This window comes from Xiphophorus couchianus, chromosome 6, assembly GCF_001444195.1.
Source record: "Xiphophorus couchianus chromosome 6, X_couchianus-1.0, whole genome shotgun sequence".
Lineage (NCBI taxonomy): Eukaryota > Metazoa > Chordata > Actinopteri > Cyprinodontiformes > Poeciliidae > Xiphophorus > Xiphophorus couchianus.
The window spans coordinates 30,822,014-30,846,607 of NC_040233.1; the positions used below are offsets into that span (position 1 = coordinate 30,822,014).

Below are 24,594 nucleotides of genomic sequence, written 5' to 3' on the forward strand. Positions count from 1 at the left end.
CCAGTGGAACCAATAGTACCAGTGGAACCAGTAGGACCAATAGAACAAATAGAACCAGTGGAACCAGTAGAACCAATAGAACCAGTAGGACCAATAGTACCAGTGGAACCAGTAGAACCAATAGAACCAGTAGGACCAATAGAACAAATAGAACCAGTGGAACCAATAGTACCAGTGGAACCAGAAGAACCAATAGAACAAATAGAACCAGTGGAACCAATAGAACCAGTAGAACAAATAGAACCAGTGGAACCAATAGAACCAGTAGAACTGGGTCGGTATTCAGAGTCGGACTCAGCAGGATAAATTAGTGATTTATTCTGGATTAGATCAGACAGGAGGAACTGAGGCACAGTGATGAGAAGTTACAGAGAAACAGCAGCTAAAAAAATAAAGATCAGAGTCCTTGTCGCGCTCCACGTCTCCATGGCAACAGAATGGGCAGGCCCAAGGCGGCGGGCCAATCAGAGAGCGGCTAGCGGCGGTAGACGCCGAAGGCCACCAGGCTGAGGAAGATGGTGATGCCGACCAGCGAGGCGGTGGCCGGCGCCGTGAAGAACTGCCGGTACTGGATCTGACAGTACCACAGCACGGACAGCATCAGAACCAGCAGCGGGACCATCAGGCTGCCCACGTTCAGCGCCACCTGGACCTGGTCGGCGGGCCGCGGGCCCCCCGCCATCCCCGCCGCCACGCTCTGGGAGATGTGGCAGTGCAGGACGCAGTTATGGGCCAGGTTGAGCGAGGCCAGCGTCTGGGCGTCGTCCTGCAGCAGCTGGCCCTGGTAGATGAGACGCACCTGCTGCTCCTGACCCGCAAAGTAGGTTCTGGAGGGGCAGAGAAAGCAGAACTGGGTCAGAACTCCACAGAGCTGGCTGCTAATCAGTTACTGGAGGAACCACACAGAGTGAGACCTCTTGGCTCTACACCAGCTTTGTGTATCCAGGAAACACGGCGGCAGGGTCACTTCCTCATTTAAATACTGTTGCAGATCTGATATTGAATCATTTTTATTGCTCTGAGTCTCAAAACATTTTCCATTTAACCAGAGCTGCTCCGTCTGAAAAATCTTATCATCTTTTACAAGATATTTCTTGTTCTAACATTTATTTGCAGCAGCATTGTTTAAATTCCAGCGTGTCAGAAAAGCTGAGAAGTGCTTTATTTAGTAAGAGCTCAGCTTTGTGTTTTAAATATCAGTAAAGCTGCAGAGAATAAAGTCGTGATTTTATGATTCTTCATCATCAAAACAAATCAAATGCTGAATCTTTCAACACATCAGACAGAAATGATCAGCTGCACGACTTTAAACGATTTATTTCAAAGAAAGAACCAGAGCTGGTCAGAACTCTATTGAAGCTTTATTACTCAAATTTATTTTTAATAAAGTCATTTGACTATTTAGAGGATTTAACAACTTTCTTCCAGCAATATTGCGTCTTTAATCTGGCACTATAACTATTCTGCTAGTATGACTGTTTTTGTAATTCTGCTTGTATTTGAAAAGAAATCTCTCAGCCTGGCATGAAACTTGCTTTACTGACCTCTGCTGCCATCTTTTCTGTCAAACGTCCCCATCTTCCCCCTTTGACGGCAGATACATTTCTAAGGCCCGGTCTTAATCTGGGCCCCTCGCCCCGGGCCCCGGGCCCCTCACCCCGCGCTCCGGGCCCTTTTCTTAAGTGAGCACTCAGAGGAGGTGAACATCAGGATATTCTGGTTCCACGCAGCAAAAGGTGAGAACTGGACAGAACGTCTCTGGTCGAAACGTCGACATCCAAAATGGCGGACTGGTCGCTGTTTAGACAGTTACTGCTAAAAAAAGATTTTAAATGTTCAGTAAAGATATTTTTGCTTTCCAAAGTCATCGCTGGAGATATTTGGCTGTTTTAATGAGTTTTGTTATGACTTGTTGAATACAGAGCAAAATTCAATATAATCACAAAAACAAAAATGATTTCAATACTTTGAAAACTGATTTTTTTTTTTTTTTTTTGCGACAGACAGCTGACACTGTGAGCATTTCCATATTTCCAAAATGTACTAATATTCATTGTTAGCAAGATTTTCTAAAGGGAATATTATACAGGAAATTTATTCCATCTTTAAGTTTGAATATGATAAAATTGAATCTTCTAACAAGGCTGAAGAGTTAGAATATATTAGGGCTGTTGTAAACTAATATTTTAGTAATCGAGTAATCTATCGATTATTCTTACGATTAATTGGGTAATCAGATTTTAAAAAAAGATCAAATAAAACATTGGTAAATCTAACATAACAGCAGTATTACTATTGCGTATCAATATCAGTCCAATTTTTCACAGTTGAGCTTCCCTAACAATAACTTTTCTGTACTCTAGAAAACTAACCTGTAACAATAACAGCTCACTTTCTAAGTTAACCTGAAGAAACGTTATAGAAGAATCTGAAATTATATTCAGTATTATAATAAAGAGGCAGGCGGCTATTTGTGAGCAGGCTATTATTAAAAATGTCTAAACTCCAGCTTATTGTTTCTGTATTCACCTCCAGTCAGTTTAATAGATGAACTCTCACCTTGCCCAGACATTTATAGCTTTGTGTTCATGTTAGCGACGGGATTTGACTCCTTTGTTCTTCACACACAAGATTACTAATGTGCTTGTCCAACTATTTTCTATAAGCCTTTATATTTAGTATAAAGGCTAAATAAAAACACACATTGCCTTAATTCTGCCTTTTAGCTCAAAACATCACAGTAAAGAAGAACTACATCTATTTCATAACCTTTGTCTTCAAAAGCCATAAATGTGGATTTTGTTTCATTACAAAATATTCAGTTTGGTTTATTTGTCAAAGAAAAAGAATTTGGAATTTCAGTCAATGTTCAATTATTGTAACAAAATATTTGCATAAATGTTGTTATGCAAAATGTTCCTTCTCTGCTCTCAAAAATGAACTTTCCTTTTACAAAAGATGTCTAAGATGCAGAAAATAAACGCAATAAAACTGTATGAGTTAAAGGAAGAGTTCCAGTTAGGAGTCCCCTAACACGTCCACTTATTTTATTTTTCACTCATTTTAGTCATTTGTTGGAGCCTCGGTTTGATTTAACAGGTCAACACCTGTTAAATCAAACCGAGGCTTGATTTAACAAGCCTCGGTTTTGTTCAATCAAAACAAAACCGATTGTTTTGTTTTGATTTAAGTTTTTGATTTAGTTTGTTATGAGGCACCATCAGCTGCTACTGCTGGCTTAGTGCTGTCAATCATCCTGATGTACTCGCTGCTAAATATGCTCTTGGCAGAGAAACAACTTACTGTCACTGAAAACCTGTTCATCCACCATCATCTGTGGCTAATTAGCCTAGCACTCATGACTGGCTGTGCTATCAGAAACAGGCTGTAGGGATGCCGGGGGGGATGAGCAGCGCCACTTAGAGGGTGATTGGCAACACTAAGACCCGCCTCCTGGCTCTGATTGGCGCTCGGTCCGTACCGTTTGATGTAGCCGATGGTGTCGTGCGGTTGGACCTGGGCCGTTCTCTCCGTGTCGTTGAGGAACTTCAGGCGGACCACCATGCTCCGCTCCGCTCCCCGCCGCCTCGCCCCGTCTTCCGCCTCGGGCTCCTCCTCCTCCCGGGGGGAGGGGCCGGTGGGCGGAGCCTCGGACAGAGCGCCGTCACCCACAGAGGCGATGGAGGAGAGGGGCGTGTCCTGTGGGGAGGGGGAATGTCCTGGGAACAGCTGCTCCTGGGGCTCGGCGGTGCGGGTGGAGACCCAGGCGAGCAGCAGCACCATCAGCAGCAGCAGCGAGCCGAACAGCAGCGTCACCTCGTCCCCCACGCCTTCGATCAGAGCCATCGCCAGCAGCGCACCTGAACAAGGGACGGCTCAGGTGAGCAGCACAGACAAATACAGGGAACCTCTGGTTCAGTCACCATGGCAACTGATGCTAAATGCACGTGACAATCATTAGAACCGGATCCAAAACAGACCCAGAACCAGGAGCAGGACAGACCTCCAGAGAACTCAGAGGAATGTTCTGAGTCAGAACCCGGGGTGACAGTAAGCCGGTCCGGTCCGGTCCGGTCCGGTCCGCTGCTGCGTACCTGCAGAAGAGCGGTATGCAGCAGCGGGACAACAGCTGCAGTTTGAGTCAGGATAGATCTGCTAGCAGCAGGCAGTCTAAATCTTAATCTGTTTGTAAATATCTAGCATTTTTCATTCCCAATAGTTCCTGATCAGTCCGTGCTGCTGGAGCCTCTCCGCTCCTGGAGCTCCTGGTTTGGGTCAGCAGCCCTCACACCGTTCTCCGCCATGATTAGCGTCTGTCTGCTGGTCACTAAATGTCCCAGTTAGAAGCAAACGGAGAATATCTAGTTGATGTTTGTCGTTATTTTACTCAATTAAAACCCCCAAAACAACTGATTATTAACTTATAGCTGGAGATTTCACTGGTACTCAGCAACTCTTCCCAAGGTGGGTAGTTGCTGGTCGGATCGGTGCGTTTGATTTATGGACTGGGACATTTTACACAGGTGGTCCACAGACATAAAACATGCGGCGTGCAGCTGGACCGGACGAACAATAAATCGCTGATCGTTTACTGACCTTAAAATAAAACAGTGAATTATTTTTTAATTCAATCAAAACTTGATTAAAGTGCAGAAAACAATGAATTTGTTTGACAGAAAACACAGAGATGAAACGTTACGGCAGAGTTACAACATGAATGGTTCATCAATGTTTCCACATCCCATAATGTAGGTTACTCAGGTTAAAGTAGTTCTTTATGTAACCTGCACTTAAATACAGATAAAGTTACTATTACAAGTAACTAATAGCTCAATAAAATGTTACTTTAGTTCCTTTGTGACGAGCAAAAACAAAGTTCTGCTCATCACAAAGGAAAGGAGAACATGTTCATTTAAAGGAGCAAATTTATAAATAAACATGCAGCACAAAATATTCTGTGTATTTTAATGGACATTAATGTCCAATATCTTATTTCAGCTGTTTGTCCCTCCTCTGCTAGGTTTAAATAACAGAGTCCAAACTAAGCTCCTGATTTTGTTTTCAGTTTCAGTCAATAGAAATTAGAACCTGATAAAATTTTACATTTGTTGTTAAATATGAACGTTTACAATATTTGATGAACCTGTTTTCTCATATTTACAGTTAAACTGAAGCATTAATTTCAATAAGGGCTTTTCTTTTTTTCAGAAGTGACTTGAACTAAACATCAGTGACGTTTTTCTGCCGTTTCCTTGGTTTATTTGACTGAATAATGAAATTAACTGAGTAACTTTACTCAAAACAAATTCAAGTAAAAGTTCAGATTTTGTAAACAACTTAAAGTACCAATTAGACAAACTGTAATTACTGCAATACATGTAACTAATTAGTTTCCACTCAGTAAGCCAGAACCAAAATATTTCTTCCACATTATGAAAAGCTTCTGCTGCCTGAAGAGGAAAATATTCATGTTTTTATTTGTTCTGTTCGCATTAAGAGCCACTGACGATTATCGTTATCATACCGGCAAGAAATTAAAATTACTTTCACTTCTGGTCAGAACCGAACCGGAACCAGGAGAAGTTCTGCTGATCCAGAACACCAACCTTTTCTGGGTCCAGGCTGCTCCGAACCTCCGCTGGAGTTCTGCTGACCGGACCGAACCTGTTCCTCAGCAGCTGCCTCAGGACGTCTCCGGGTTCCGGACCTTATTCATGTGCGGCTGGTTCCGGTCGGTGTAAAGCTCCCGGTTCGTACTCTCTTCCCGGTGATGTGCCGTTTGGACCGCTAGCTGGCCCTGCTGGGAAGCTCGGACCGAACCAGCAGAGTGTTCTGAGCTGCTCTTACCTGAGCTCACCTGAGCAGTTGGCTAAACCCGGAGCTAACGGCTAACAACGGCACCGGAAGTAGTTCCGGACCGGTCCGACCCAAGTTCGGACCAGAGGGGAACCAGAACTCACCGTCTCACAGAAGAAGCTTCATAGCAGAGCATTTAGCCTCCAAACTAACAGGCTAATCTGCGCTGGCTGCTGCCGCTTCTTCTGCTGCTGTTCAGACAGAACCGAGGCGACTTTCGCCCCCTGTTGGTCACTGCCTGCAATAACAGCCTCTGATTCATCTGATAGCGTTGCTCCGTAACCGGTCTGACCATTATGATGAACCTCTAGAACCAGGTTCTGACTCCAGGTTTTGAGGCCCGGCTCTGGTGTTCATCTACAGACGCTCCGTCAAGAATGATCTCTGGTTTTCTTTTGTTTTAAATCCTTCTCTATTTTTATCATTTGCCTTACTGTTATGTTCTTTGTACCTCAACAAGTCATTGAGTATACTGTTTGTCATTAATAAAGAAAATGACAGTCATTTAATAATGTAATCAGCCGGAGCAGCAGGGGGCAACAGCGAGCCGGAGCCATCAGCGCGCAGGTTCCTCACCAGGTCAGAGTTCATCACAGGTAGAAATAAACAGACACCAGCAGAGGTTCGGGTTTATTAATGGGTTCAGTGATTGTGGACCAAATAACAAACTGCTTATGCTACAACTGCGCATGCGTGAACAACACAGTTTGTTCACCCCGGTGCATTATGGGTCGCAAGAACTGCAGAAGATGTCTAGATGGAGATGATGATGATGATGATATCATCATCATCACTCAGTGACCCAGTTAGGACTCTAAAGTTCCGGTTCTATTCCTGCTGTTCAGGAGCAGAAAGTGTTAGAACCACAGGTTCACCTTGCAGACCCACTATGGTACCAGAACCTTGTCCTGGTTCCTGGTGGACTTCCACCGTCTGGGTCCAGAACCACCAGGAGGTTCTGAGCAGTGTGGACCCGGCCTGGTGTCCTCTCGGCGGCCGGCTTCCGGCAGCGCGCGGGTCCTCTCTGCCTCTGGGCCGGGGATCCGCTCCGAGCCGAGCCGAGCCGCAGAGGAGGCTCTGTTCACCGGATCCGTCGGCTTGTCCCCGTCCGGTCCGCGGGCCCCCGTGGTCTGTGCGCTCCTTGGCACATAATCTGGACTGGGACCAGAACCGAACCAGAGAGAGTTTGAAGCTGTGTTATTCCAGCAGCGGGGCTGGCTGCTGCTCTGTCCGCGGCTCTGGTTTCATCCTCCGCCTTTGTCTCATGTTTTCCCCCGGAGGTCCTCCCCCTGCGGCGCGGGGCGGAGTTTCATACCGAGCTAGACGCTCCTTTTGTCGGATTCGTTTCGAACTGACTCCCCGGGGTTTACGGGCAAAAAACAGACTCTAAGAAAGGCTCAGAACCAGCCGAACCGGCACGGTTCTGTTCGGGAACCATCCGGGAATCCAACAGAACCATCAGGTAAGCGAAGGTTTCGTATTTTAAACGGATTTCTCGGTTTTTCTGCTCGGTTGTCCCCGAGTCCACGGAACATTCATGGCGGCTTCGCAGTGAGGCTTTCTGGGGGACCGACTTCGATCCTTCCCGCTGCGACCCGATAGCAGCTCCTGGTTCTAGTAATCGGGTCGGTTCGGCCGGGGGAACCGCAGATGGTGTGTTTCCAGAACCTTTCAACAGCATTCCAGGTCATTTCAGACCGTTTCTGCGGTTTTCTGTTGCTAGAGGATTATCGGCTGCACATGTCGGAACCAGCGGTTCTGCGGAGATTAAACCACAGAAACGGTTTAATCTCCGCAGTTTGGCCGCTTTTACTCCTAATTTAGACAGATTCCCGTGCGCCTTCCAGCGAATGCTACGTGCTGACTCCTGCCGGAGGAGGAACGCCATTACCGGGGCAGCTGCAGCCAGGCGGCCCGCTCAGTCCGCGGGGCCCCGGGCAGGCTCCTGAAGGGCGGCCCCTGATGGCCCCCAGAGCTCGGTGGAGACCCGGACCCGTCAGCACAGCAGGTCCCGGTTCAACAGAAAACCCCACATGGTTTCTCGAAACAGAACCAGAGCCGGTCCGGTTCAGAACGACACGGAGTGGAGCTCCCAGCTGCTGCTGCTGCTGCTGCATCAGCCAGACCGCTGCTGCTCAGTCCTGCCCCCTACCGGCCAGCCGAGGAGGAGGCAGCACCACCTCCTCCAGGAGTCCTGACCCGACCCAAAGGGAGGTTCTGGAGGGTTCTTTGGTGAAACTATGCTCATCTAAAAGTGTCAGTTATTTTTTCTGAAAGATTTTGTTTGGTGAACTAAAACAAAATTGAAATCATGATTCTGGCAGAAAAACATGTCCAACCTGAAGGACAGGTGTGTGTGTGTGTCTCAGTTGAAGGACAGATGGGTGTGTGTGATTGCAGAGCCTCCGTCACGATGAACGGCAGCAGCAGCATCTCTGCGGCTCAGAGGATCAAGGCTGAAACAGGTAGGTGTGTTTCGGCCCCGGCCTGGTGGTGGCAGCATCATGGCGCTGACGGCTGTCCGTCCGCAGACGCATGGAGCCAGGAGGACTGCCTGACGCTGCTGGAGCGGATCCGTGGTCTGCTGCCCGACGGAGACGCCATGAAGTACAAAACCACCGAGTCGCACTTCGACTGGGACAAGGTTGGCTTCGGCCGCTTCACCGGGGACATGTGCCGCCAGAAGTGGCAGAAGGTCTCCTCCGAGGTACGGCCCGTCGCCAGTGGGCCCAGTGGGTTAGGGTTGGGTTCCAGATCCTCACTTTTCATTCCGGTTCTGTTTTCAGGTCCGGAAGTACCGGACCATGACGGAGCTCATTGTGGACGCCATTGAGTTTGTCAAGAACCCGTACAAAGGCAAGAAGCTGAAGGTGAGTGGTGTGGGTCCAGAACCAGGCTCAGCAGCAGAATCGTACCAGTTCTGACCCGGTGTCTGTGTCCAGACCCACCCGGACTTCCCCAAAAAGCCGCTGACTCCCTACTTCCGCTTCTTCATGGAGAAACGGGCCAAATACGCCAAGATCCATCCGGAGATGAGCAACCTGGACCTCACCAAGATCCTGTCCAAGAAGTACAAGGAGCTGCCAGATAAGAAGAAGGTCAAGACAAGAACCAGGAACCAGGAAGTGGAACCAGAACCGGAACCAGCTCACATGGTCCCAATGTCTCTGCTTTGTTTCAGCAAAAGTACATCACAGAGTTCCAGCGGGAGAAGGAGGAGTTTGAGAAGAACATGGCCCGGTTCAGGTGAGTTCTGTCCAGTGGTTCCAGTCCCGTTGTTCCGGTCTAGTGGTTCCAGTCCTGTCCTGATGCATGGTGTCCCGCAGGGAGGAGCATCCGGACCTGATGGAGGAGAGGAAGAAGTCGGACCTGCCGGAGAAACCCAAGACGCCCCAGCAGCTGTGGTACAACCACGAGAAGAAGGCCTACATGAAGCTGCACCCAGAGGTACTGGCCCGGTTCTGCCGCCGGCCCGCCCGGTTCTGCTGCCAGCCCGGCACCGTCCACTGACCGGAACCGTGTGTCCTCAGGTGAGTCAGAAGGAGCTGAAGGAGGCGCTGAGGAGGCAGTGGTCCCAGCTGTCCGACAAGCGCAGGCTGAAGTGGATCAGCAAGGCGCTGGAGCTGCAGAAGGACTATGAGGTGAGGTTCTGGTTGTGGTTCTGGCCCGAACCACTGCCTTGGTTCTGACCTGCCAGACTCTGTGTTGCAGGACAGCATGAGGGCGTACCACGAGGCCCACCCAGACTCCAACTCAGAGGAACACGTCCGCTCTGTCCTCACCAAGGCCGAGAGACAGCTGAAGGACAAGTTCGATGGACGGCCCACCAAGCCGCCGCCGTGAGTCCACCAGTACCACCAGTATAACCAGTAGGACCACTACCCTACTCATACACGGTACCAATAGGGTTGTAAATTCTTCCACTGTCTGTAGCGCTGTGTCAACCCAGTGCGCCCAGTCTGCAGCCTGAACGTTAAGGCCCAGATTGTGGTCTAAACCAATCAGAGACAGAGAAAGGCAGGAACCCTGCTCTGATTGGCTGAAATCCAACTGATCATGGACATGTCCTGCAATCAGAGAGCTGGGTAGGGTAGTCTAGGCTACTCTATGTTATGCTAGGCTACATTAAGCTAGTAACCTGGCCTAGCTTAAAGTAGCTATGGTAGGCTACTTTTAAGGTAGGCCAGACTACTCTCTGTTAGAGTAAGATGGACTAAGTTAACCCAGGTTAAGCTGCTCTACTCTATGCAAGGCTAACTTAGGCTAGATTTGTCAGAGAAACAGAGATGTAGCTCTGATAAAGAGGAAATCTGGAAAAGTTGAGTGGTGAGCCCTGAAACGCTGGAGGTTGTGGTGGTGAAACTGGTCCCAGTGACATTTTCCAGGTCAGCTCGATCACTGCCGGTTCAGCCCGGTGGCTCCCAGTCAACTGGTCCCAGTTCAAACAGTTCATGAACCAGCAGGGCATCCAGTCGCTGGCCCGCAGCATCCCTCCTAGTGAGCTGCCCAGTAACAGCAGAACCAGAACCTGATGTCTGCGATGGCGGTTCTTTTCTGGAACCAGAAAATGTTTGGAGACGATAAATGATGTGCATTGATCCAACTGCCTGATTCCTCCAGCCAAACCAGTGATGAGAAACGTTATTAAATTGTTTTAATTTGAACCGGAGCGCATTGAAACCGATCAGAACTAGAAATAACAAGAGGTGATGATGAGGAGGAGCAAACAGAGGAAGAGTTGGCTGCTGCTGCCTTCAGGTTCGTAATGAAACAATGAATGAGACTCACCTGGTCACTGTGTGGTCCGGTAAGTGGTTCTGTAGCTCTGTGTCCGGTTCAGCAACAGCTGTTACTGACGGTGGTTTCACATTCAGTACCGGTGAGCTAGCTCCGTTAGCATTTCTAGTAGTAATAGCTCCGTTAGCATTTCTAGTAGTAATAGCTCCGTTAGCATTTCTAGTAGTAATAGCTCCGTTAGCATTTCCGGTAGTAACAGCTCCGTTAGCATTTCTAGTAGTAATAGCTCCGTTAGCATTTCCGGTAGTAATAGCTCCGTTAGCATTTCTAGTAGTAATAGCTCCGTTAGCATTTCCGGTAGTAACAGCTCCGTTAGCATTTCTAGTAGTAATAGCTCCGTTAGCATTTCTAGTAGTAATAGCTCCGTTAGCATTTCTGGTAGTAATAGCTCCGTTAGCATTTCCGGTAGTAACAGCTCCGTTAGCATTTCTAGTAGTAATAGCTCCGTTAGCATTTCTAGTAGTAATAGCTCCGTTAGCATTTCTAGTAGTAACAGCTCCGTTAGCATTTCCGGTAGTAACAGCTCCGTTAGCATTTCCGGTAGTAACAGCTCCGTTAGCATTTCCGGTAGTAACAGCTCCGTTAGCAATTCCGGTAGTAACAGCTCCGTTAGCATTTCCGGTAGTAACAGCTCCGTTAGCATTTCCGGTAGTAATAGCTCCGTTAGCATTTCCGGTAGTAATAGCTCCGTTAGCATTTCCGGTAGTAACAGCTCCGTTAGCATTTCCGGTAGTAACAGCTCCGTTAGCATTTCCGGTAGTAACAGCTCCGTTAGCATTTCCGGTAGTAACAGCTCCGTTAGCATTTCCGGTAGTAACAGCTCCGTTAGCATTTCCGGTAGTAACAGCTCCGTTAGCATTTCCGGTAGTAACAGCTCCGTTAGCATTTCCGGTAGTAACAGCTCCGTTAGCATTTCCGGTAGTAATAGCTTCGTTAGCATTTCCGGTAGTAATAGCTCCGTTAGCATTTCCGGTAGTAACAGCTCTGTTAGCATTTCCGGTAGTAATAGCTCCGTTAGCATTTCCGGTAGTAATAGCTTCGTTAGCATTTCCGGTAGTAATAGCTCCGTTAGCATTTCCGGTAGTAATAGCTCCGTTAGCATTTCCGGTAGTAACAGCTCCGTTAGCATTTCCGGTAGTAATAGCTCCGTTAGCATTTCCGGTAGTAATAGCTCCGTTAGCATTTCCGGTAGTAACAGCTCCGTTAGCATTTCCGGTAGTAATAGCTCCGTTAGCATTTCCGGTAGTAACAGCTCTGTTAGCATTTCCGGTAGTAACAGCTCCGTTAGCATTTCCGGTAGTAATAGCTTCGTTAGCATTTCCGGTAGTAATAGCTCCGTTAGCATTTCCGGTAGTAACAGCTCCGTTAGCATTTCCGGTAGTAACAGCTCCGTTAGCATTTCCGGTAGTAATAGCTCCGTTAGCATTTCCGGTAGTAATAGCTCCGTTAGCGCTGCTTGTTTCTCCCTGTGTCTGTAGCACTGTGTCCGGTTCGGCATCAGCTGTGCTGTGTAGAGTCCGGTGTGGTGCTAACAGCCACACCGGACTTAATTACCACCGACACCGGACCTTCGTGGGTCAGGTCGGGTCGGTGATGTCAGTACCTAGGCAGTATAGCTCCTGTTAGCATCTCGCAGAGCGTCCAGCTCTGCAAGTCTCAGCACGGCGTTTATTTCGGTTCTGCTGGTATAAATGGCTCAAAGTCCAGGGTCCAGATCAGGTCTTTCGCACTGCGCTCTCCTTTCTGTCATGTGGGAAATTATCCAGATTCGCCTCAATTTTTATTTATTTATTTAATTTCTACCACAGCCGATAGTGCCACAGTGTGGCATCATCTAAAACAGTGGTTCTTAACCTGGGTTCGGTCGAACCCCAGGGGTTCGATGAGTCGGTCTCAGGGGTTCGGTGGAGCCTCTGCCGCGGAGGTAAAGACACACCTGTGTAAAGTCGTGATGACGCGCCCAGCTGGGCCATCACTGGCTGCAGAGGATCATGTTACATTGCTCGGCCAATCAGGGCTGCGGGGAATTTAGTGGCTGTCGTTGTTGTACGTCGCGTGGTTTCTTTCTTAATATTTTAATCCATACTAAATATGTCGAGCAAAAAAGAAGAAAATGAACAGACTTTGCTCTGAAGACGCACCTGCCAAGGTGAAGCCACGCCTCTCTGAAGCCACGCCTCTCTGAAGCCACGCCTCTCTGAACTGGTCTCCCAAAAAACAGCAGCAGGAGTCTCACTGATTTGCAGGTATGTCATTTGTGCAATACTTTATTCTGGCCCCAAAAAAGTATTTTGTGGATTCAAAACGACAACAACCTAATTACATTTAAAATGTAAAAAATTAAGAACATTTTTTAATTCTTTGAAAAAATCCAAATTTATTTTTAATAAGTAAAATAGTAAAAAATATATTTTGGGGGCTGAAATATTTTTGGGGGGCCAGAATAAAGTAACACCGTAACTTGCTGAGTTCATGGTTTTGTTCTTTGAGCAAAGTGACGTTCATGCACGGCTCATTTTGTGCACCAGTAAAAAAACATATACCTTTGTCTTGAATTTGGAAAAAAAAAGATTTTATTTATCACTAAGGAAGGGTTCGGTGGCGGCGCATATGAAACTGATGGGTTCGGTACCTAAAAAAAGGTTAAGAACCACTGATCTAAAATGACACCAAACGCAATATGATAAACTACTAAGGTAAAGTCAGCCTCCCTGTGTTTACTCTGTACACTCCAGTGCAGAATGAACCTGATGACGTCATCAACCCATCGGTGAAAAAATGGCGACCTCCATGGTTGAAAAATATAACAAAAGATGTAAATTTTTGAAGTAATTATGAGTTTTGGCGTATCAAAAACAATTTTTTTTTAGTCGGTAGGAAAATTACAACATATTTAGGCAACGTGTTCAACTAGTCCTGGATCAACTAATCATTTGATGGCAAATGTGATGCGGTCCAACATTTGGGTCGCCTAACCCCCAGCGACCCCTGACCCCTGCAGGAACGGTTACTCCCTGTACTGCGCTGAGCTGATGGTCAACATGAAGGACGTGCCGAGCACCGAGCGCATGGTGCTGTGCAGCAAGCAGTGGAAGATGCTGACCCAGAAGGAGAAGGACATGTTCCAGAAGCGCTGCGAGCAGGTCGGTCCCGACCCAACCCGACTGGTACCGACCCTGCTCCCTCCGCCTCTAACACCACTTCCTGTTTGCAGAAAAAGAAGCAGTACGACGTGGACCTGCAGCGCTTCCTGGAGGTGAGGCTCCACCCCCTGACTGGGTCAGGTTCTGGCCTCTGTGAGCGGGTCACGTTGGACCAGAACCAGGCGGCAGATAGATCGCCATGGCAACAGCAGTAGCTAGTTGCTCACTGATGCTAGTGGAAAGGCTAAAGGTCATGAAGTCATCACTACATCTAGCATTGTGTTGCCATGACAATAGGAACAAATGACATAAATTCGAGGTAGAGGTCAGATATGTGCTGGTAGCATTCACATAGAGGTCAGAGGTCAGTCCAGGCCGGCGGCCAACAAGGTGGCCGACCGTAACGTGTCGCTGTGTTGCAGAGCCTTCCTGAGGAGGAGCGGGACCGAGTCCTGACAGAGGAGAAAATGGGCGGAGCCAAGCTGAATGTGGGTGTGGTTCCCAGCCCTCTCAGAGCCAAGTCTCCATCGGTCAAGGTGCCGCCAGAACCACAACCAGAACCAGAACCAGGTGGCCCTGACTGAGCACAGCTTCTGTCTTGCTTCAGGAGCGCGGCCGGGAGGCGGAGCCAGAGGCGTGGCCAGCAGCCGCAGGCGGAGCCTCGGCGCCCAGAGAGCGACGGGACGCCAGGAAGACAGCGAAGCTTCCAGAGACGCCGAAAACCGCCGAGGAGACGTGGCAGCACAGCGTGACAGGAGATTACCTGGCCAAGTACCGGGTGGGTGCGACTGGGAGGGGGCAGCAGCTCAGCATGACGAGAGATTACCTGACCTCTGTGCTGACCTCTGACCCCTGTAGAGTGACCGCAGGAAGGCGCAGGCGGCGATGGAGGCGGCTTGGCGCTCCATGGAGAAAAAGGAGAAAATTCCCTGGATCAAGAAAGCAGCAGAGGACCAGAAACGTTACGAGGTTCGGTACCCTCCTGACCCCTGACCTCTGCGTCCTGATTGGCTGCAGTGTGCGCTAACTGCTGCTGTCCTCTAGAGGGAGCTGTTGGAGATGAGAGCGCCCCCTGTCGGCCAGAGGAAGCCCAAGTTCGATGGAGAGCCAAAGAAGCCTCCAGTGTGAGTTTGGGACCGCCGTCGCAGGTTCTGGTCCTTATCCGGGGCCAGAACCGGGCCGGTACCAGAGCTGGAGGGTAACCGGCCCGGTTCCGGTCACTGTCCAGTCCCCGCTGAGTGCGACCTCTGACCCCAGGAGCGGCTACCAGATGTTCTCCCAGGAGCTGCTGACGAACGGAGAGCTGAACCACTTCAGTCTGAAGGAGCGCATGGTGGAGATCGGCAAGCGCTGGCAGAAGCTCAGCCAGGCGCAGAAGGACAAGTACAAGAAGCAGGTGGAGGAGCAGCAGGTGGAGTACAAGGCCCACCTGGAGGCCTGGGTCAAGGTAAGCCCCGCCCCCAGCCCTCAGGTAGCCCACCGCCCCCGCTCACTTCTCCTGTCCTCCGCAGTCGCTGTCCCCACAGGACCGCGCCGTCTACAAGGAGTTCTCCTCCTCGGTGAGTCCGCCGCAGCCGCACCCTCCTCCCCTGCTGCCCTGCAGGTCACCTGACCCTCAGCCTGTCTCTGATTGGCAGAAACGTCGCAGCAGCTCCTCCAAAGCCACCGCCAGCCCCGTGGCCAAGGTCCGGGTGACGGCGAAGGGGAAGGTGGGCGGAGCCAGGGCTGTGACCCCAGGGGTCACCGTGGGGAAGAGGGCCATGGCATATCGCGCCAAGGTAGGATCACGCCCCGCAGGCTGGAAACCATCAGTATCTCTGGGCCCTCTGTGCGGTCTGCCAGGCTCTGGGCCCTCGGTGCGGTCTGCCAGGTTCTGAACCGCTGTGTTTGTGTGACTCTCAGCAGGACATGTCTGACTCCGATGAGGAGGAGGAGAAGAGCGGTTCCTCAGACTCTGATGAAGACGATGAGACATCAGGAAGTTCAGACAGCGAGGATGAAGATGAGGTAAGGGGGGTCTGCTGTAGTTTCAGGCTTCTTTGGTTGTCACGGTGATGGAACTAGCTGCGAAACTAACCAGCAGGTTTATATTGATGCTAGCATTGTCCTAGTTTCAGTCAAGAGCTGGACAGGTGTAAGCTGTAGCTCCGCCCCGAGGCAGGACGCCGTCCTTCCTCTTTGCTCTGTTGACGGCCAGCGGGCGGCACAGAGCCCAGGCCATCTGTCGTCCCCTGCTGCTTGTTCCGTTACCATGGGGACCTTTTTAACCACTTCCTGTTTGTATTCTCAGAACGATGACGATGAAGAGGAGGATGACGACCAATCTTCCTCGGAGGAATCCAGCGAGTTGGACTCAGATTAGCCCTGCCCACTCATTGAAGAGGACAGGCTGTGCAGGCCACGCCTCCTCCTCTGCCAGTCATCCAATGCGAGGCAGCGCTGTTGGAAGTGGGCGGAGCCTGTTACAAGCGTTTCAGTTTATATTTACTTGGTTTTTATCTGACAGACATTTCAGGATGATGGCTTCCTGTTTGTTCTTCTTGGTGGGCGGGGTTTGTACATGATGACATGCAGGGGGCGGAGTCAGTGTTGGACCTCCAATCAGCCGGAGGCCGAGAGAAACTCAATAAATGCACTTTTTCCAAACCGTCTGGTTCCATCACTGCAACCGTTACACTGAACAGGTCCCTCTGGTTCTGGTTGATCCGGTACAGGGTTCTATGGACCGCTTTCACAATGGAAACTGATTACAGAACCGACCGTACCCGACCCGGACCGCTCCGTGGAAAAGGTTCCAGGTTCTGCTCCACTGGTTGGATCACATGAAATAAAGACCCAGACTCGGTTCTGTTCAGCTTTTATACACATTTCAGCTGACAGAATATAAACAAACTTCTGTCCTTCTCCTGATACACAAATAAATAATCTGACCTTTAACCCTAAGAACCACACCTTCCCTCCAACCTTTGGCACATGCTTTAAAAACTCCCACATGCATCACGGTTACCATGGTTACATTACTCTAGAAAACAGAACCCCGCCCACGAAAAAACACCATTCACACCACCTGCAGGCTGCTGCACGGCCTGATGGGAGTTATTAACCAATCAGGGATGCACTTCCCCCTCCGGTCAGAGTGACAGGTGAGCTCTGGCCCTGCCACCTTTCATACACACACACACACACACACACACACACACACAGACTCAGTCATAGTGGGACATCCAGCAGCTTCTGGTGCAGGTACTGCTTCACCTCCTCGATGCCGTTCAGCTTCTCCAGCTCGTGGTACGGAAGCTGAGAGGGGACAAGAGACCAGAGGCGGGTGACATGACCTGCTGACAGGGGGTGCTCCTGGTCTCGGTCCGTCGTCCTGAAGGCGACTGACCCGATGCGTTCTGCAGAACCTTTCAGGTGAAACGCCTGCAGGACGGCGGACCTGGACTCCTCTGATCAGTCTGGTTCTGGTTGTGGACGTTTGGACTGACCTGCAGGATGATGTAGCCCAGCAGTCGCAGGTGGCGGTCTCTCATGGCGCGGGACCCGACCAGAACCTCAGAGTTGTGGCAGTAGTGCCACTTGTCGTTCACAGACAGGATGACCCTGCACAGAAAAGGGTCGGGTTCAGGGGCTGTGGCCCGGTTCTGCTGTGGTCCAGAATCGTTTTACTGAATGGGGACTAACCTGCGGATGTGCCGTTGCTCTGGGGGCGGGCCATCCGGGTCCGCCCTGGTGGCGGCGACCCCCTCAGAGAAGAACCCGGCCATCTGCGCGCCCTGGACTTCCGAGGCGGCCGCGGCCCCCTCGTCCTCCAGAATCTTCCCGATGGAGAACTGGAAGAGGGAGTCGGGGCCCCTCGGGGCTGCAGGGGGAGGGGCGGCGCCGTCCGACGGGGGGCTGCTGAGGGTGGAGCTGTCCTGGCTTTCCACCGACGGCTCCTTGGCCAGGCCCGGGTAGAATTGCGCCGCGGAAACGTAGTAGGGGCCGTAGTCCAGGGGCCCGGCGTCGGTGACGGCCAGGGGGCCCTCTGGGGGACGTGGCCTGAAGGCCCTGTCCTCTGTGGCCCCGCCCGCTCCGTTGGCCGCCGGACTGGAGGGGTCGCCGCCGTCCTCTGGCGCCACAAACGGAGAGAAGCACTGTAGCTCTGCGGTCATCGCGGCAACGGCCCCTGCAGCTGACTTGGTCGTTACGGTTATGCAGGGGGGATGGACACAGGGTCCAGACCGGATGGGCAGAACCCGACCAGAACCATCCAACCACAGCACAAAGTCTGCAGGAAAAACAAGGACATGCGGTAATACTGAGCAGTACCAATGTATCCCTGTGGGGGCGCTGTAGTAGCTAATTAGTTCTGGTGTAGTACTGCATGGTCATGTGGGTCTGGGTGTAGTACCTGTGTAGTATCCAGGGGGCAGCACCTCGTCCTGTTTGTAGCTATGTTCTCCCAGCAGTTGGCGCAGAGCTTCAGCCACCAGACCTTTATAGCTGGAAGACCCGACAGAACCAGTCAGACCCAAAAGAACCAGCAAGTTCTTCTGGTTGTAACTGCTGACACATCTCCAACAGATTCAAAAGCTTGTTAGTACCAGCTCAGGAACCCTCAGAACCTCCGATGTTTGTTCAACTCTGTCGGACCAACCCAAACTGGGCCCAAAAGCAGAATCGGCCTGTCTCTGGTTGTGGAAATTTCGGACTCACATTTAAAGGCCCTGCCCCCTTTGATCCAGCCATGCGCCCTAAAAGCTCAGCTCTGATTGGACCACCTTGCATGCCGAAACCAAGGTCTTGGTTGCGGACCCTCTGAAAAGGCCTGGTCCTGATCCAGGTGTGCGCAGGTCTTACCTGTACTTCCGGTTGACCTCGTCCGCTGTGAGGGCATGGTCAAACATCAGCACCTTGTGTGCGTCCTGCAGGCGAGGGCCGATGTAGTCACGGTACTCCAACTCTACAGCTGCGTCCAGTAGAGACAGGTACCTTCTGACAATCAGCGCATAGGGACTATCTGAGGGCAGAGGATACTGGTTATACTGGGAGAGCATCACGCTGCCATTCTACCAAAGGGATCTACCAGTTCAGGCCGTCTACGCTGGTTCCACTACGGTTTAATGGACTGTTTTACTGGCTGTCTCTCTGGTACCATGTAAGACGGGGTATCAAGGGTTTGACTGTTTGCTCACTTGTGACATTGCTGATGAAGGCAGAGGAAAAGACTCGGTGCAGCACGGTTCCAGGGAAGTGGCCAAGCTGGAACAGGGACATGAGGATGTTGACGGTGGCAAGCGGCGAGCTTAGCGCCTTGAGCTCCACCGCCTCTTCCAGCCGGGAGAAGAACTGCTGCTCAGCTGACGGACGGTAACTCATCCTGCTGAATGGGAACACTAGCTTCTGGATTACCTGATGAGACAGACGTTGGTCAGAGCACGCCCGCATTTCCCAACTCCACAGCGAGGCGGAGGCATCCTCACCTTACTATCCAGGTACTCGGCCTTCCTGATCAGAAAGTCGGCAATGGTGTCGAGAAGCCGGGTCTCCCGGAGCCGATGGCGGGCAATGTACTTGGCGATTAGGGCCATGGTGTATGGCGTGATGCTGTCCACCTTCTTGGGTAGCTCCTCTGCAGGAGACAGTCACAGCAAAGTTAGATCAGGACAGGTGGACACATGGACAGGTGGACGTTCTCAGGGAGCCGACCTGCCAGGCTGTTGATGAACTTCTCCTGTCGGTTCTGGTAGAACAGGTGAGAGCTGAAGATCAGCTCCAGACTCTTGTTACTGGCCTCTCGAGCACAGGCCGCCAGCATCTCATCCAACAGTGCCATCTCCTGGTCGCGGACGCCGCTGACGCTGGCCAGAGTGTGCTTGACAAGTCGCAGGATCTTCCTGAGGACACAAATCAGCCGTTAAGAGTCCTCAGAGGTCCACTCCTACGGCGGAGGAGTGGACCTCCGCACATGGTGCTGGTAATGCGGAGGCAGAGGGGGTGGAGCCGGGTGGTAGGGGTGGTAGTGAAGGTGGAAGTGAGGTCCTCGGTGGGCATCTGGACGGCCCCCGGCTGACCGGGGATCAGCCGCAGACCTGACTCACCTGTTGGTGACTAGCTGCTCTGGGTTCGAAGGCGTGCTGATAGCGGCGGCACCCCCTGCAGCCGGATCTGGCGTCTGCAGCAAGCGCCACTTGAGTCGGTAGTAAGAGAGCAGCAGGAACAGCGTTTGTGGGTGGCGTTCTCGTTCCAGGTTCTTCTCCAGGCCAGCGAGGCAGGCCTCGGTCAGCGGGTGCTGGCTGCCCGGGTGCAGCCGCATGCTGGAGCTGAACACCATGGACACGTCCTTCTGGTTGAACTGGTTCAGTCTGGACTGGGATTCCGCTTCCAGGACCACCACCACCTTGGAGTCACTAGGTAGTCCTGGATTCACAAAGGTTCAGTGAGGTCAGAGTCAGGGGGCGGAGCCTGTGAGCTGTGTGAAGGCCTTACCGAGCGAGGCAACAGCGTACAGGCAGTTGACGATGCTGAAGTTGTCGAACTTGGCGCAGTCGTTGACGATGGCGTTGCAGAGGGTCTGGAAATCCGGCTGGTCCAGGATCTGCCGCCTGTCTGCCTCTGAAGCTTCGCCCTCTGCGCCATCCCCAGCGACCCGCGGCGATGGCGTGGCCTGCAGCAGCTGGCCGATCTTTTGCAGGGCGACGGGGTAATGGTTGTGGGAGATCTTGGCGGGGTTCTGTGTGACCCAGCGCAGAACCTCGTCGGGTTGCCGCGAGCGTTCGATTAGACGCTTCATGGTGAAAAACGTGTCATAGCTCATCTTCTCATGGATGAAGTTCCACGTTTTCTTCTTGCCGCCACCGCCGGCCGTTGCTCCTCCCCCGTAGGAGTGGACCGGCACATGGTGCTGGTAATGTGGAGGCATAGGGGGTGGAGCCAGGTGGTGAGGGTGGTAGTGATGGTGGAAGTGAGGTCCTCGATAGGCATCTGGACGGCCCTGGTAGAGAGGGTAAGTCGGGGGAGGCGGCGGGTGAAGATGGTGGGGGAGGTGAGGTTGAGGACCCTCCAACACCGCCAGCCCTGCCCTCCTGCCTTGTTTAAGCCCGCCTCCGCCTCCCCCTCCTCCCCCCGCAGTGCTGTAGAGGCGGGTGGCGTACATGGCGACGGACTGAGAGGCGTGTCGAGGAGGGAGGAGGTGAGCTGGACTCAGGAAGCGCCACCCAGTGGACCAACACAGCATAGTCTAGCAGCCAGACCACCTGGAGGCTCCGGCTCAGCTCTCCTGCAACATCCCATAATATTCACACCGTTACACACAACCCAGTAGGTTCTGCTAACATTCACTTTCCCAGAGGACCAGAACCGGACCAGTCCACAGACTAATTGTCACTTCTATGCTGGCCCAATTAGTTCCTGTAATTAGAACCTTGTTGCAAGTCAACGACCCCAACAGGAGGTGCCATAGGAGGCCCCTGGACCTCAGCTTTGTTAACTGGACTTGGGCTGGTTCTAGTCGGTACTGATGCTGGTTAACAGGACATTTTGGTAACATGCCAACTAATTTCCTCATACATGATCTGAGAAAGTCTCAGAGCTCTAAATGTCTAGCAGAAAAGCAGGGGGTCGCTCCAGGTCCAGGTGAAGAGACACACCTTTGACCCACTGAGGGCCACAGCTGCTGAGGCCCCCCACACCAGAGGGCCCCCAAGAGCACCAAGCGAGAATGATAGAAAAAGACAACATTGAATAAAATAAACTAAATGATATCCATCCATTTTCTTCCGCTTTATCCGGGGTCGGGTCGCAGGGGTAGCAGCCTCAGAAGCTGCTATTATTATGCTATTACACATGTAAAAGAAATTTTCCTATTGTTTTTATAACTGTTGCACTAATGGTTAATCTCTTCCTGTTGATGGTTGTCACCTTGCAATCTTGATTACTGTAAATTTATTGTTTTTAGGCTGATGTTATTTTCACAGATACAATAATATGGCACAATTTAGTACCTCTGTATTTTAAAATCCAAATCAATTTTTTAGTTTGTTACTCTTGTACAGTTAAAATTAGTAGCTATAATAACAGGTCAGCTAGTTACAAAAGATGCTAATGATTGTAGGTTTGTTATACAAATTGACTATCGTAGGAATGAGGAATTATCTGGTGTTGACATATTGGTGTTGGGGGACCCAGATAAAAATCTGATTGGGGACAGAAAAAGGCTTGGACCGGATTATCAATGAGGTCAGATCCTTGTTGGATCAGAACCCGCAGAGATCCACAGGCTATTGTTCAAGAGCCGGTGATTTTAATGTTTATTAACGGTTTTTAGTTTAACATGACTGGGTTTGGGTCACAACGAATCAGTTCTGGTACCAAACAAACAGCTGAGAATGTGTGTTGCAATAAGACCTGGTCAGAGGAAACTGAACCTTCACCTGTCAACCTGAACCTCATTATCACATCATTCAGGTCCAACAAGTCCACCTGACACCTCACCTGACCTCTGAGCTAGAATAAGGCGACTAGACCGAGTCCCAACTGCTGTCAGCTGCACTTCCAACATGTCTGCCCTTCGCTCCTGCAGTAACTCCATCCTTCTCCCGGACATATTTTAACTGATAATCCTCCAGATCATATGAGGAGAATTATCAACCACTTTAAAGGCAACCGTCCGGTCCAAACAGTGTCCATCTCCTCAGAACTAAACACCCCAGCTAACTATAAGCTAATTCTGTCTATATGCTAACCGAGAGCTAACGGGATGTACTGCCAAAGACAGCAGCTTCCTTTGGGTTCAAGCATCTCGAGACGCTCCGTTTAATAGTAACATATGACCACAATATCATATATGACCGATTCTCATTAGAGACAAACTCTGCAGCTAGTAGCGGCTGTACGCTTCTAACCCAGACTACATGCTAAGGTAATCATGCTACATGCTAAGCTAAGCTTCCTCTAGGCTCCAGTAGCTTTGGCTGGTAGCTCCGGGAGGTACAGTTGTCCTTCCCCCTCTCTGCCACGGGATCAACGGGCTGCTCTCCGAGATTTTAACCCGGGTCAGGACCTGACAGTGGCGGATTCGTTACCTCATAGCTCAGTACCGCCGGTCGCTCCACTATGTGAACAAGAAGAAGCCGCTGACGGTCCAAGTTCAGCGGGAAAACAGTGATCAGTCAGCCCGTTCATTCCTCTACACAGTCCGCAGACTCCATCACGGTGTCCCTGGCCCGCACCGACAGAAGGGGCCACAGCGCCACCCTGCGGCGGGAAACCAGGAGGATTTCTTCTTCTTCTTCTTCTTGGTATTTATTGGCGGTTGGCAACAAACTTACAGTAGCATTACCGCCACTTACCAGTATGGAGTGTGGTTCGAGATGGTCTATAAACTTGCACTTTCTACCTTTTCCCTCCATTAACTCCTGATTAAACATACCCCCACACATACACACCTGCTTATATTATCCAACTTGCTTATAGCTTTATATACCCCTCTTTGATATTCTTTACACATTCACACCCAACTTGCTCTACTCATATCCTATGAAATAGCTTTGTTTTTTTAAGATACCGAATAATTATTTGAATATGTCTACTCCCGAAATCTCTCCTCAAAAATTCTATTAAATTAAACCTTTCTTTAATACCTACACACTCTCTCAGCATGCATCTTCTCTCTTCTTCATACTTACAACACTCTAAAATAACATGCTCTATTGTTTCAGACTTCTCACAATAATCACACTTTCCAGTTTTATGCTTTTGTATTTTAAAAAGTGAATAATTAAGCCCTGTATGACCGAACCTTAACCTTGTTATTATTCTTTCCTCCTTCCTATTCCTTCTTCCTATTCTTTTCTTTCCTACAGCCACCTGAATTTTATAAAACCACCTTCCTGTTAACCCTTTATCCCACCTTCTCTGCCATATTTTCATCATCTCTTCTTTGACCTTACTTTTCCCTTCCGATTTACTCATCTTAACTGTAAAACTAATAGGATTATGTATTGCCTTCTTTGCCGTTATATCAGCCTTCTCGTTTCCTACTATCCCTATATGTGCTGGAACCCACACAAATGTAACTACTAATCCCAATTGTTGTATTCTAAATAGATTATGATATATTTCTAATAAAATGTCCATCCTACTGTCCGTATTATTATATTTTATGCTTAGCAAAGCTGAGCTTGAATCGGAGCAAATTATTGCTTGTAAAGGCTTTACTTCCTCAATCCATTGTAAAGCCAAAAGTATTGCTAACATTTCTCCTGTATAAATTGATAGCCCGTCTGTGATTCTCTTCCCAATATACACTTTGAAATCTGGAATTGTACATGCTATTCCTATTTTTCCGTCGATTTTTGAAGCATCTGTATAAATTTGGACATGTCTATAGTAATTATTTAAATGTGATTGCACTGCATACTTTTCTACAACATTTGACTTATCTTGTTTTTTTACCAATATTGTTAAATCAACTATAGCTTCTGGTAAAATCCACGGTGGCATAACTGATATTGGATCTGTTTGACTAATTTCCAGAGTGTCCACTTTAAGTTCCTTCACTTCCTTTTCAATTTTCCATCCATAACTCTTCATCTCTTTCTTTTCCTTTTCCCAAGATGATTTTAAAATTTCCCGAGTTGGATGTCCACATTTATTGCCCATCAAATTTAGCCAATAATTTATTCCTAATGTAGTTCTCCTTAGATCTAGTGGCATTTCTCCCATTTCTACTTCTAATGTTGCTGTTGGTGTTGTTTTGAATGCTCCGGTACATACTCTTAGTGCTTGATGTTGAATCCTGTCTAATCTATCTAAG

General features: G+C 49.8%; 3 protein-coding genes across 3 annotated transcripts; 1 reads left to right on the plus strand and 2 right to left on the minus strand.

Moving 5' to 3' along the window:
• Positions 1-294: 294 nt before the first annotated feature.
• tmub1 (transmembrane and ubiquitin-like domain containing 1) lies at positions 295-6,418 on the minus strand. The gene is made up of 3 exons (XM_028019977.1): positions 5,607-6,418; positions 3,482-3,860; positions 295-827 (listed from the first exon to the last, which is right to left on the minus strand). Exons 2-3 carry the CDS (start codon positions 3,844-3,846, stop codon positions 476-478), a joined length of 717 nt encoding a protein of 238 aa, XP_027875778.1. The 5' UTR covers positions 3,847-3,860; positions 5,607-6,418; the 3' UTR covers positions 295-475.
• A 1,818-nt stretch (positions 6,419-8,236) lies between these two features.
• ubtfl (upstream binding transcription factor, like) lies at positions 8,237-16,442 on the plus strand. The gene is given in 18 exon segments (XM_028019964.1): positions 8,237-8,321; positions 8,388-8,563; positions 8,643-8,726; positions 8,799-8,954; positions 9,038-9,102; positions 9,183-9,303; positions 9,387-9,497; positions 9,568-9,695; positions 13,655-13,796; positions 13,868-13,909; positions 14,219-14,332; positions 14,404-14,574; positions 14,655-14,920; positions 15,054-15,243; positions 15,308-15,355; positions 15,434-15,574; positions 15,699-15,803; positions 16,087-16,442. Coding segments are annotated over 18 exon segments (2,217 nt in total). The 3' UTR covers positions 16,159-16,442.
• A 195-nt stretch (positions 16,443-16,637) lies between these two features.
• fastk (Fas-activated serine/threonine kinase) lies at positions 16,638-23,033 on the minus strand. Its single transcript, XM_028019963.1, has 11 exons — positions 22,862-23,033; positions 20,268-21,057; positions 19,880-20,198; positions 19,488-19,675; positions 19,262-19,410; positions 18,974-19,190; positions 18,639-18,798; positions 18,190-18,281; positions 17,481-18,066; positions 17,285-17,399; positions 16,638-17,093 (listed from the first exon to the last, which is right to left on the minus strand). The coding sequence occupies exons 2-11, from the start codon at positions 21,013-21,015 to the stop codon at positions 17,007-17,009; spliced, it is 2,661 nt and encodes an 886-aa protein (XP_027875764.1). The 5' UTR covers positions 21,016-21,057; positions 22,862-23,033; the 3' UTR covers positions 16,638-17,006.
• Positions 23,034-24,594: the final 1,561 nt, after the last annotated feature.

Coding starts and splice junctions, on each gene's coding strand:
- tmub1 (XM_028019977.1), bottom strand. CDS start 3,846: ATGGCTCTGATCGAAGGCGTGGGGGACGAGGTGACGCTGCTGTTCGGC. Junction 828..3,481: donor ACCATCGGCTACATCAAACG/GTACGGACCGAG, acceptor CTGCCCCTCCAG/AACCTACTTTGCGGGTCAGG.
- fastk (XM_028019963.1), bottom strand. CDS start 21,015: ATGCTGTGTTGGTCCACTGGGTGGCGCTTCCTGAGTCCAGCTCACCTC. Junction 19,191..19,261: donor CCGAGTACCTGGATAGTAAG/GTGAGGATGCCT, acceptor CTGTCTCATCAG/GTAATCCAGAAGCTAGTGTT. Junction 17,094..17,284: donor TGGGCTACATCATCCTGCAG/GTCAGTCCAAAC, acceptor GTCCCCTCTCAG/CTTCCGTACCACGAGCTGGA.